The sequence below is a fragment of the Schistocerca gregaria genome, chromosome 2 (assembly GCF_023897955.1).
Source record: "Schistocerca gregaria isolate iqSchGreg1 chromosome 2, iqSchGreg1.2, whole genome shotgun sequence".
NCBI classification, from domain to species: domain Eukaryota; kingdom Metazoa; phylum Arthropoda; class Insecta; order Orthoptera; family Acrididae; genus Schistocerca; species Schistocerca gregaria.
The window spans coordinates 365,954,989-365,969,180 of NC_064921.1; the positions used below are offsets into that span (position 1 = coordinate 365,954,989).

The following is a 14,192-nucleotide window of genomic DNA, read 5'->3' on the forward strand; positions in this document are numbered from 1 at the left end:
GCATCAAATTATATTCATTTCAAAATCCAGGAAGTTACTCTGTGGAATTTCTAAAATCATTAGGGAAAGTGAACACCAAATGGCTATTCAAGTTAGTGCATAGAATCTATGAGACTGAAAGTATTCTATTATCTTGGAAATCAAGTAGCACAAGCAAAGAAAGTATTCTTTATGAAAGAAAGTCTCCTAGTATCAAAAATGGAGCTTAGTTTGAGAAAGAAATTTCTGAGAATGTTCATCTGGAGCACCCTATTACTGAGGTCAACTGTGAACGTAGAGAAAATGTGAAAAGAAGAGAATTAAAGCATTTGACATGTGTTCTTCCAGTTCGTGTCTGAAACACTGGTTTCAAGAGATTTTCATTTTGTGAGAAAATCTCAGGCATTACACAACAAAACAGAAAATGAGTAAGGTCACTGAGGTAGTTTCCACTGATGCAATGTCGTACCAAAGCAGAATACACCATAAAAACAAATCAGAAATGTCTATCATATCTTGTCCTCAAAATAAAAGAAATGAAAATCATTTGAATAAACATCTATTGTTTGATAATATCTGTAGATTTGACTATGGATAATTACTGAAACATAATCAAATGAAATAAGGCATACGTTTTTGCCACTTCTTTTTATGAACATTCATTTTTGTGGCCTAGGTTGTGGGTTATGCTGCAAAGTGTGCTAATAATGCAAAATGTAAACTGCAAAAATAAATAATTAGTGAGACACATTGAAAAAAAAATGTTTTTTCATCTACCATTTGCATTATATTAAAGTAATACACGAAAGGTCTTAAGATAATTAGCTGCTTACAAAACTAAACTGCAGGACTGACAGCTGTTACGGAAGTCATTAAATCAACTGACTCTGACATTTTAATGCTGCCAGTTATTCACTCCTGCTGTTAATTAGTTATATGGTTAACTTTCTTTGTGTAATGGTTTAATGCATTTCTACATCATGCCATTAAAGAGGTGCAGATTGTCTGTCAAGATTTCAAAATAGAATAATTTCTTTCTTCCAAAACAAAATAAAATGAACCAAGCTGTGTGAGTTTCTAAAGTACCTTTACTGTTCGTGATGGATTGAGACCACTTGCTGCCATGTATGTTGAACCAATTGTTTTGATCTTGATAATATCCTGGTAGTGTGGCTGCTCCAGCAACTGAAAATTAATACAAGTAATAAAAAGTGTGAGCATGTGCAGAAATTATAACAAAATTAAAAATAATTGTAAATAAATGTAATGTTGTACCAATAACTGCTTTAGAGTTTCTTCCTTGTTTTCCCCTTGCAGACTCAATGCAAAAAACAAAACAAAAATAAGGAAAAAAAATTATTATTTGTACAGTATTGCAGTGCCTATGTCGGTAAGAAGTATGATGCATTGTTCCTTTGGACATGTATGCACGTCTGAAGGAACAGGCACTGTGGTGACTACAGATGTAATTAAATACATGGAATGTATTCAAAGTGGTGAATATGAGCCCCTACAGCTGTATAATGGAATGATAAAACTGAAAATCTGTTTCTTCCTAGGACTTGAACCCCAATTTTCCGCTTCACACAAGCAGTTGGTTTAATCACTTCAGCTATCTGAGTGCACCTGAAGGCCATACTGAAACTTTCATAAGTCATCGTCTATATGTCTACAAACTTCACTCATCCACATCATACCTGAAGGAACATTACATTACTTCTTAAACAACATAGGCACTGCAGTGTCATATTTACCGGCCAATACCAGGCCAGCGACTTTCAGTTAAAATGTCTCCCCCATATGAGAATTACATGATGTGTACAAGTGCATCTTGTAGACACATGGACAACAACATATGAAAGTTTGGGTCTGGCTGTGAGTGGTGCCCGAGTAGCCAAAGTGTTAAGGTAACCACTCGTGTTAGGTGAGAAGTCTGTGTTCGAGTCCCAGCCTGTCACAAATTTTCGTTGACATCATTCCATTATGCAGATGTAGGTTGTTTAATATTTTCCATTGCCAATGGATTTCATGTTATCATTTGTTTTCATCTTGTAATTATTAAACATATTTAAAAATGTGAAAATCACTGTACGGTTTCAAAATTTTCATGATCAAAGTGACATAAAAATTTAACAAATCTCCTGAGGAAAACTGAACATCTGTGTGCCTTACTTCCACTCTCTACCAAAGTTAAAGAGCAAAATGACTACAGGAAAATTATGATAAAATCAAAAAGGAAATTTGTTTTGCAGGGAATGTTCAGTGTATAGAAGAGTCAAAAAAATTTCTGGTGAAATTTAAAACGAGGGACAGTCCTTGCTAAAAGAAGTCTACTGGTGTCAAACATAGGCTTTAATTTGAGGAAAAAAATTCTGTGAAGGTACATCTGCAGCAAGGCTTTGTGAGGCAATGAATCATGGATTACTGAAATATGCTGAAAACTGAGCAAACAGACAAGAAGAAATAAGAAGATTCTCCACAGACATTAAGATATTGACCAATGTGATGCAATAGGAAGGCTCAAGACAATTTCCAACTTGTATAATAGAATGACTACTCTTTATTAACAAAAATTTTGACAGTAAACATTGCCATAAATGAAATAAACAGTGACATGCATCAATTCACAGAGTAGCAAGCAATTATATTTAGAACTGATGTACAGTTTAAAAACTTTTTTAATATTATAAAACAAGCTACTTACTTAAAAGCATTTTTTGTGGCAAAATTATGTAAACAATTCTTATATTTATTTGGTCTTCTGGTGCACATGTGTTTAAAGGATTTCAATAAAAAAAAATTACAGAACGTAATAACCGCTAGTTTGTTAATGATAAAGCAACCTGTGTGCAAAAGGTAATGAGACAGACAACACTATGAGGAATTTGGCAGTGCTGTGATGTTTTACTTGTGCAGACCAGTGTGTTTATCCCATCCAGAAGCTCAGTCAGCGTTTCAGCTCTGTACAGCCATCATGTGATTTTTGAGACTGCCATTAGGATGTTGTGCTGTTGTTGTGTTTCAAAAATGGAATAGCAGCTCTTAGAGCAATGTTAAGCAATCAAGTTTCATATGGGACTTGGGGAATTCATGAGCGTAACCTGTGGAAGGTTGAAACAGGCCTGTGGGGAACATTCTTTATTGAGAGCAGAGGTTTGTTGGCACAAATTATTTTTTGTAAGGCTGAGAACATGTCAAAAATGATCCTCACTTTGGGACACCTTCAATTTCAAACAACAACATTAACTTTGAATGTGTGTGTGCTCTTGTGAGATCACGCTAACATTTAACAATAAGGATGATGAGTGACCTGTTAAACTTAAGCACTTTCACTGTAAATTAAATTTTGTCTGTAGTTTTGCACATGCGAAAGATCAATTCCAAAATGGTGTCAAAAAACTTTGCAACTGAGCAGAAGGACAATCAAAAACGTGTGTGTGTTGATCTTCTTGAGAGGATTGCCAGTGACTACAAATGGTTCGATTGTGTGCTCACAGCTGCTTAATCCTGGATTTTTGAGTATGATCCTGGGACAAAGCAGCAACACTAAGACATCTCCTCAGCCGAAAAAAGCTCAAATGAGCAAATCAAAGATCAAACCAAAGCTGATTTGCTTTTTTGATAGTAGGGGTATCGTGTAAAGAATTTGTTCACCTAGGACAAATTGTCAACTAAATGTTTTACAAAAATATCTTTAACAGCTCAGGAAAGGGGTGAGTCAAGAGAGACTTCACACTGCAAACAAGTGAATGCTGCTCATGAAAATGCCCATGTCACATGGTCACTTCAGTCATGGAATTTCTGACCTCAAAAGGCATTCCTGTTGTTACCCCACACCCCAACTCACATTCATCTGATCTAAGTCCTTGTGACTATTTTCTTTTCCTGAAATGGAGAAATGCATTAAAAGGATGTCATTTTGGGACTCTGGAGAACTTACAAAAGAATGTGACTGACATGTTAGAGGCCCTACCAGTTGACGCTTTTCAGTGCTGTCGTCATGGTTGGGAACAAGGATTCCACTGGTGTATAGGTATGAAGGAAACTACTTTGAAGTTTGTTGTTTGACAAAAATAAAAAAAATAAAACTTTGGTAGATAAAAAACCAGTCTCATTATTTTTCTCACACACCTCATACCTAAGTGGCCAGCAATAATGTCATTAACAAAAGGACAATAGTAAAGAAGAAAAGTATAGTTGTAAGCTATGTTTACAAATTCATGAAAGTGGATTTGTACTATACTATGTACGTTCAGCACATGATGAATAATATTAATGTTAAAATGTGCATGTCGCGAGAATATTGTGAAGGCTGAGGATGGAACTTCTACCATAGTGGAGGAAATGCCTATGCTAAGATTAGGAAGTAATGCTAGGTCATGTGTTGTGAGAGATGGTGACTGGAATTGTGTGGCTAACAGTTAGTAAGATAAAGCTGGTAGAATTAGGCTTTTATTTATGTTACGTACAGAGTTGTGGTTGCCAAAACTGGCAGCAATATGTGCTGATGAATGACAGTCCTGTCCAGGCTGTTGGCCCACCTGACGCCAGGTCATACAGCACAGGAAAGGACATGTACTCAAACTGTCAGCCCTAGGATGCTTGAAGATGGTGTGTGCCTGCCCTCCACAATGATCAGCAACAAGGTGGCCACATAGCTAATTATCTGGACCCAAACAGACTTCCCACCTGAGAGGTGGACACCAAAAGGAGGTAGTCTCCCAATAGGTGACATGGCATTGTGACGATGCCAGGTGGTATGCATGTGATCTGTTCAGGTAGATGTCTGCAGCTTCTGGGGCCTAAGTCCAGGTTAGGTGACTGACTGTATGTACCACAAAGGGCTTTGACTCTGAGTTACAGACTGATGCTGACAGCATCATGTGGCATCACCTGCATAACAACACACTGTCTGGAAACATTTGAACAAACTAAGAATATCAAACTTATATGTCTTCCACAGCAGCACTCCCAACTCAGAAGTGTAGTGCCATCGTTAACTTTTGGGCACTACCATAGAAATATTAGCTCTGCTAGAGCTGCATTAAAAACATGGATAGCCAACCAGTGATGAGGTAATGGTGTGTCAATTTCATCAACACATTAGTTTATTTACCACGAGGCTGGCCAAGCCATGCCTTGCATTCATGGCTCCATAGAAAAAGAGTAAGACAGCTGTGGAACAGGCCAAGAGGTTTCTACATCATTGATTCACAGAAGTATTGTTTCATACATGATTGGAAGCTGTGCATTGACATAACAAACATGCCATTATCTAGTATAAATGCTCTTTGATTTTAACAGAGATAAGTACAGTCTGGCAGCACCCATCCCAACGAAAGGTCTGTGCCAACCATCCCCATCTTATGGATCAGCCAGCAGCTGACAACAGACAGGGCTGCCTCCTCCATCAGATGAGTCTCAACTGCAAAGTCCACCATTTGTAGATGTCTTGCCTTGCTTGAGCTGCTCCCAGGTTCTCTATATCAGTAGCTGAACCTCTGCCTAGGAGGTCATTGATTTGTGGCCCAAGAGGTACAGTCCTCGGCAATCCACCACATTAGTGACCATTCCTTCACATATCATTGTCGCCTGTAAGGGTGAGCTCTTCTCTCAACTGACACCTCCATGAGAATTGTGGTAGATAGATGTGCCACTGGCATCTGCTGCATGCTGCCACATTGTGCAGACTGGGCCATATGTCACTGAGTAAACAAAACAAGTGTCATAAAAGCTGGATGTGGATATCACTGCCAGACACATAGTTAGCAGCTGGCTTCTGCAGCAGACAGCAGAGTCACCATACCACACACCAAAGGGGGAATTACTGGGGCTGCAGTGGCCAAAGAACATTGTAGCACAAGTTGAAATGAAAGTGTTTCACATTCCAGCTGTATTTTTCTAGCTAGCACCACTGTATCCACCCCCCACTGGCCTCAACCTCTACAGTCTTCACTCACCCCTCAGGCTGCTACAGTTTGGTGTCAGAAGTGGAACACGTTAGTTGGAGTGTAATGGTGAAGTGAATAGCATCATACTCTTGGAACCTGTTCAGGTGTTGGATGCCTATTAAGGGGCTTCCCACCCATAAGGCCCAGAAGGACTAGGACACGTGCCTCAAAGGACTTGCACTCTGCAGTCAGGTTGCCTACAGAATTTGAGAAATTTATGTAGCAGTGGGAATACATGATGGACAAGGGTTTTTTCTGCCAGTTTAAATTGCTATATCAGATCACCAAAGTTAAGTACTGTTAGGCTTGGCTAGCACTTGGATGCATCACTGTCTGGGTCTGTTGAGTGCTATTGGCAAATAGGGAGAGCGAGGGGGGGGGGTGCACTCAGCTCTTATGAGGCCAATTGAGAAGCTATTTGATTGAGAATGGTCATGATAACTGCCAATGGCCAGGAAAATGTTGTGCTGACCATGTACCCCTTCATGTCTGCATCTAGTGATGACTCAGGACTGAGGCCGGTCAATACTGTTGGGTCCTCAAGACCTGTTTTTTCTTTTTTAAAGTGATATAGATGTGGACAGACAGTGCATGTCCAGAGGCACCCTCAGCTTGTTAGGTATGACATGGTTGGGCACAGTCATCATGATTTTAGGGGAAGGGGGAAAGAGACAAGTGTTAAGCAGAAGAGGGAACCCAAAATCTGCCAAACTGCATTCATGTTAATTTTAATGCTACTGTACATATGCAAAGGCAGAATGAAGTATAATGAGACTTGTCTGAGGCACAAAGCACAAGTTTTTGTTGGACACAGAGTAGTCCAAATGCAATTAAACCCATCCCACTGTAATTTGTGTGGAGTTGGGGACAGTACTGTTAAGTCTTTTGGTTCAGCTATAGTGAATTTTCAGATTGAGGCAGAACATTTAAGCAATGTGGAGAAGTCTTACCTCCTGCAAAAGAGGGTTACTGTATGATACTATGGTTAGACATTCTGATAACACGGCATCAAAAAATTGACCTTAGGTAATGTGTGACTGAACTTAGAGGGTTCATCTATCTTAAGGAGTGAGCCAGTTGAAAAGTGAACAGCAACACTAAGGTTTAATTTGCATGATATTGCACTGCAAGGCATTTGGAAGTAACTGTGGGTGAGTGTGGAACCAGAGCGACCTGTTGACATGTTGTGTGTGGTTGAACATTTTGAGAAAATAATGTTATGGAGAAATCACATTGTTCTCTAAGAAGAAGTATTGTATGCATACAAGGGAAAAGTGACAAGAAAGTGGTATCTGTAAATATAAGTAATTTTGGTGCCAATGATGTAAAGCTGACCAAGGAATTCCTGATAACTAATCTGGATATCCTAGATGAGGATGAATGGGAAAAGACAGATGTGCATCATGATTAGATGCAAGCCACTGCAAAAATTGCATTATTTAAGAAGGCAAAGCATCTAGAAGGAATTGAAAGAGTGAAAATGGAAAAGTTGTTCTTAGAGTTTGAGGATTTGGTTTTTCTTTGAGGCCCATTGCCAGCAACACCTGTGACACAACACTGAATTCCTATGGGGAATAAAGCACCAGTACATCATAAACCATATCATAGCAGATGGAATAATAGAGGAAGCACTAGTCTGTGGAGAGCTGAAGACGTCACGGGATGGACCTAAGAAATATAGGTTCTTCTGTCACTATATAATTCTTAAGAGCAAGACAGTATCAGATGTGCAACCAATACATTGTATCACTGTGACTTTCAAAAACTTGGGACAATGCAAATATTTCTCCACCATAGATCTAAGGAGTGGCTTCCATCAGCTGGAGGTATTGCATGGGAAGCAATGGAAGAAAGCATTCTTGGTCACTTGTGATCATTATCAATATCAAATGATGTCATTTGGTTTAATGAATGCACCAGAAATTTTTCAGCAGTTGTTGGATTGGGTTTTAAAAAGTCTGAAAAATCAGCAATGTATGATATACCTAGATGATATAATTGTTTCCATAAGGGATATTGCAGAACATATATGACAGTTAAGAGGGATTTTAAGAGGTTAGAGTGCAACACATTTAATGCTAAGTACTTAGAAGTGTCTGTGTTGGAGAAAGTTTCATAATTGAGAATGTAATTAATACTGAAGGGGCTAAGACAGACCCAAGGTTGATGCAGCGTGTTAAAGATTTCCCAGTTCCTAGAAAAAACAAGGAATTAAAACCAATTTTTGGGTTCAGAAAATTATCATAGAAAACTCATTAAAGTGTTGGCAGGGATGGCAAGACAGCTTACGTATGCAGTTGTGAAGAAAGACATAAAGTTTGAGTGGGCAAGGGAATGGCAAGATGCATTTTAGGAATTGAGTCTACTCTTGGTTTTTCTGGAGTACAAGAAAGAATGTGTTAGGGTTTCTTACATTGTTACTAGTTGTAAAGAACCCCTCTTGTAGAGTCACTGGTGCTAAGACTGAGCAAGGTTGAATATGAGGTTGTACACAAAGTGGTAAGAAACATGGGAACACATTTGGCTTAAGCAGAAAGGTAACAGTAATACAGATAGGGGTCATGATCTAGCACAGAAGCAAGTGGTGCAATGTGCAGATGCCAACTGCAAGCTACATGCAACACAGCTGCAGTTGATTGTATATGATGGTCTGTTATGTACAACAATAATGTTAGGGCTGTATGTGGTAGTACGAGCTACGCTGAAGGAGGAAGTTCTGGAGCAGGCACACAATCGCATGCTGTCTGAGCATGGACCATGGAGGGTGAAGAACAATGAGTAACAGAGTGTCAGAAAACAAACAATGAAAGATGAGAAGGAGAGATGTTGACTGGTTCATAAGAAACTATATAGAATGTTCTTAAGGAGCAGATATGAGCCATAAGCTAGTACCACTGCAAAGGTTGCCAGAGGTGATTAAACCTTTTGAAATGACTTTAGACCAATTAACTGGACCTTGCAGGAAACTGTATTTGTATTAAAACTTGCTGATCATTATTCATGATACCTGGAAATGATTGCCATTCCATGCCTGAGAGAAGCAACAGTGGTGCAAGCATTGGTCAACAGCTGGTTGCTCGAAGGTGGTTCACCAGAAACCATAGTCATGGACCGAGTGACAAACTTTATATCTGATAAAATAAAACAGCCAAGTCATTTGCTATGGGTTTGGAAATGAAGAACTAGTCCACCACACCTGTAAACTAATTGTAGGATAGAGCATGTGCATTATCTGTTGGACATTGAGTCATTATGTTAACTCACACCATAATGTCTGGGGCACATATTTATCATTTGTTGTGGCAACATCTAAGTCATTATACATTTTAGTACTGGACTATATTTGCATGAGGTGCTTTATAGAGGGAAGATGCCTTTGCCATTTGACAAGATCAGCTTCAAAACTGGTAAGCTGCAGAAAGTCTTTTAAGCAGTTTGCCAAAACACTGAGATAGGTATGAAGGTGTGCTCAGGGGGCAAACACTGAAGCCCTAGAATGCAAAGGGCACATAGGGAATAGCATGGGACAAGGTAATGGTTGATATTATTGAGCCCTTACATCCTAAAGGGCAAGACCAACAAATCTGTTACCAGGTACCAGGGATCTTATCAGGAAGTTGAGACAACATCACTAGTTAACATCAAACCTCAGTTACTGACTCACACAACAATAGTTCATTTTGGACACCTGTGAACATTTTGAGTTACTCTGTATGCATTGCCAAAGGTATCACCATCCATCATGGGAAAGTGAGAGGCAGTAGGAAGAAAGGTGAGTGCAAGAACCTTGTGTGAACTGCAAATCGAACTCCATATGGAGTGAGGTCTAGGAAGTAGGAGAGGATATTTAGTGCTGTATACATTTAAGGGGTTAAGTTGAATCATAATGGTAATTGGGGTAAGTGTCAGGAAGTTGCTGTGTGGCTTTGTAGCAGAATTTGGTTGAGACAGTCAAGCTGTTTCGCATTCAGTTATGTAATTAAGTCTTTCTTTCAGTGTTTGCTGGGCAGCAGACCTTTCCAAAGGGAGGAGGAGAATGACTGCAGCTCCCTGTCCACAGATTGCTGCATACCAGGGATAGAGATGAGGAGAATCCTAGTTATGGTAGTGCTTCACCTCTTCACCAGGAGTGGAATGGCAGCAGTGCAAATACAACCACTGGAGAGCAGAGTGTTTTCATTAGATGAGAGTACGTGGTCCTCATAAGTCATTAATGGAGGCTGAAACTAACTTTAAATCCATGGGAGATGCCACCAGAATCAGAACTTATTGCACATCCATACACAAAGAATCTACTGCTGTACTACCACATAGCAATAGAGCAACAGTCAAGACCAAGATGGACCTTTCTGTTAAGGTAGGAGACCTTTTTTCATAGAGGTTAAAGCAGGAGAAGTATTGCTGATCTCAGAAGATGGGGCTAGGCCTGAAAATATTGGAAGAAACTCAGCACTGTCAGAGGAGAAGGGTTACAATCTACCCAGCCAGAATAATTCATACTGGTATGGGCACATCCAAAATTCAGTTTTACTTAGGTAAGATAGATGGGGTATGACAGTGTAGAGCCATGACACTACCCCCACCATTCCGGAAATAGTACTGTAGTTTTGGGAGCTAACTGCTATAAGCAGGGAAGGCTTGCATGGGTTAAGAGATTGGAAATGCATGCTTATGGATTAATAATTAATGGAACAAATTGTTGCCATTTCACTTGTCTACTGCTTGTAGTATAGGAGAGACCAAGTTAAACATTACCCAGTCACAGCTGTACTGGCCAGGTAGACTACTAGCAGTCTCCCAATGCAACATTTGACTTATCTGAATGAAACATTAGATCTTGATGTAATCTTTACCATGAATCAGCTAACAGACATGCAAGATGAACAGATTTTGACAGGGAGAGGGGGGGTTGCTTTAACATGTGCTGCTAGTTTGGGAGGAGCAATGATATATGGTTGTGACTGTTAATGTCACAATAATGGGTGCAGAGGTAGTTTTGACTCTGTTTTGTGCAGCTTTTGCCTACCTTAGGCAGAGAGCTACCCATCAGTGTGAACCCCCCTAGTGTATCAAGTACGACTAGACTTGTTGACCAGTTGTACATAAAATAGAGGAGTAGAATACAGGAAGTTTCAGATAATTCTAAAGTTAATAGAATTAAGAATGTGTGAAACTCAGAGGGTATGCGGCCCTGAGTAAATTATTGGTATGAGAATTTTGGGTGCTCAAATGGTGAAGAGTCATGATGGCAAAATGAGTGAGAAACGATGTTAGTAGTTATTATATGTTGTTATAAGAGTAGTTAGCAATAAGAGGGGAAGTTCAGCTTAATGATGTATGAAACGAGGAATGGAGATGGATGTGCAACACCCAGAGGGCTAGAACTGTAAAGTGAATGTACGGCCTCTGAAACTTGTGATTCAAGTCACATAATTTTAATAAGGAAACTTGAATAATATGAGTATTTGTTGTTTTTACATATGTGGAGTCTTTTGTTGCAGACCTGTCATGTTCAGAGAGCCAGGGACTGGGTCTGTCCTAAGAAGGAAGGTATGCAATGCCACTGTTAACTTTTGGGCACTACCATGGAAAAAAGCAGCTCTGCTGCGGCTTCGATGAAAACCAGGGGCAGTCAACAGATGATGAGTTCATTAAGAGGCCTGTTTACCTACCGTGTGGTGGGCTGACCTCTGCCTCGCAATCCTGGTGATGTAGCAAAAGTTCAGTACAACTGTAGAACAGGCCAGAAGGTTTCTACATTGTTGAGCCACAGGGGTGTTAATTCATATGTGGTTGGAAGCTGTGCATCAACATAACAAACATGTCATTAAGGAGCACAGGATTTGTACAGAGATAGCTGCAGTCTGGCAGTACCCACCACTATTTGGGTGCCATGCCAGTGACCATCAGGTTATGGGCCAACAAGCAACAACAGATGAGCCACTCTGAGGCTCTCTACATCAGCAGCCAAACATTTGCCTTGGAGGCAGCAGTTTGTGCCCTGGTTGACATGGACCCCCACACTACACCACCTGGATGAAAGTTCCTGCATCCACCATCATTGCCCACAGGGGCAAGCTCTTTCTCCAGTCCTGATATCTTCATGAGAATTCTGGTAAATGGACATGCCATTGACACTTCCTACAAGCCACTACACCATGCAAACTGGGGAACACATTGTTAAGTGGGCAAAACAAGTGTCAGAAACAATGGGCGTGGACATCACAGCTAGACACACTGCCGGCAGCCAGGAAATGCAGTGGTCAGCATGGCCCATTTGCTGCATGCCAATGGGGTCTGATTGCAGCATTACTGCACTATGACTGTTGTAGCAGATGCTGAATAACAGTGTTTTACCTTCCAGCTGTGTTGTCCTAGCCACCATCAGGTAGCACCACCCTTCCCACCCCAAGTGTCACCTCAACCACTACACTGTAGTGGTCTCTCACTCCTGGGTCCTACAGAAGAGGCAGCAGGTTGTACCATCCAGGTGTCACTTTTGGATGGTGATGACTTCATTCATTCTGCTCTTCTGAGCTAGAGCTGCAGGATTCTCCAACTTCACTCAGTTGATGCTAACTATCTTCTTATGCTTTGTAGACTTCTTGAATGAGTGTTCTTGCACTCTGAGTGTATCTTCTTACTTTATAGATTGTGGTAACCAAAATAGTGGAACCTCCCTCCGTATGGCATCATTTTACTGCCCTGGCACAGGCGGTTCAATGCCCCAGATTAGAGCACTGCATAGGACCCTTCCTTTCTTTGGCTTCTAGTATTACCAGGGAGGTGCATTAATTTTTAGCCATCTACAGCATGTACATTATTTTGCTGTGTAACACTACATATAATAGAATACTATTTATATACTCTCCCTTCCTCTCTCTCTCTCTCTCTCTCTCTCTCTCTCTCTCTCTCTCTCTCTCTCTCTCGTGTGTGTGTGTGTGTGTGTGTGTGTGTGTGTGTTTGCTTGTTTAGATACTGCTGAATAAAATTTTTAAGTTTTCCATGAGAACAACTTACTGCATCAAAATCCGAAATAACTTCATTCAGGAATCTTAGGCATTCCAGTCCTTGGTTGTTGACAGTTTCCTCTGAGTAAAAATCTGTAACAATAAGAGTGTTATTCTCATTCAGTTAATCATTTCTGTGACAGACATGAAGTTCAAATTACTAATTCTGGTTATTATGCACTCTTCATATATGAATAAATGATTTCATATAAAATTTCGTATTATGCAAAGAAGAAACAAGAGGAAATTCATAAAAAAAAATTTTTTTGATAAAAAAAACAAACAGAATGGTGATTTGCAATTGGACCAACCAGAAGTTCTGCTACGATATTGAAAAGTGACTTAAGTAAGTAAAGTACAGCAAGTCAATCACCAGTCCAAAGACTATTTTGAATGCCACAGTGCATTACTAGGCATGGTCCTAATGAAGGTGATATGCTGATGCTGTTGCTTTCATCTTACCTTTGAACTGATTTACTCAGTCTGTTATAGGGGGATGTACAATTTAATGTGGATTTTGAACCATGGTGAAACTCAGTGTTTTTCACATCAGCAAACATTGCCAGAGTTGAAAGAACTGATAAGGGACAGAATAAAACCCTAGCCAGCCGGTGTGGGCGTGTGGTTCTAGGCGCTTCAGTCTGGAACTGCATGACCGCTACGGTCACAGGTTCGAATCCTGCCTCGGGCATGGATGTGTGTGATTTCCTTGGGTTAGTTAGGTTTAAGAAGTTCTAAGTTCTAGGGGACTGATGACTACAGATGTTAAGTTCCGTAGTGCTCAGAGCCATTTGAACCAATAAAATCCTAGGACTGACTCTTGATTGAACCCTAAATCTTTGGACTTGTAATCTGGCATTTTATCACTGAGTTGGTGGTACCTCTTTTCACCAGTCCAAATATTTATTTGTGATTTTATTGAGATGATATTTTTCTCTGAGGAGATATGTACAGTCCTATAACATTAGAGTAGCATTTTCCACCAATAATAATAATCTGCACAAGAATTTAATCCACTCGTTGCAGATCACAGATGATAAACTGTCTCATTCTGGAGTGTATAAAATTACTTGCGGTGACTGTCTGAAATTTTACATAGGTCAGACAGGCCGAGCTCTCGTGACTAGATATAAAGAGCATATCCCCACTAGAAGCAGTGATGGCACAAGGGGTTCCACTTATGCAGAACACCTTATACAAATGGCTCATGTGCTGAGTCCTCTGTCTAATATCGAGTTGCTTCATGCTCAAG

At 40.0% G+C, this 14,192-nt stretch overlaps 1 protein-coding gene across 1 annotated transcript in view; it reads right to left on the minus strand.

Annotated features, from left to right (window-relative positions):
* LOC126335781 (adenylate cyclase type 3) overlaps positions 1–14,192 on the minus strand; it is an 861,859-nt gene that overhangs the window by 68,080 nt on the left and 779,587 nt on the right. Inside the window, exons 19-20 of the mRNA XM_049999243.1 lie at positions 12,951–13,033; positions 1,066–1,164 (exon numbers count right to left, since the gene is read on the minus strand). Of these exons, the coding sequence (XP_049855200.1) occupies positions 1,066–1,164; positions 12,951–13,033 (182 nt within the window). The remainder of the gene's footprint in view (positions 1–1,065; positions 1,165–12,950; positions 13,034–14,192) is intronic.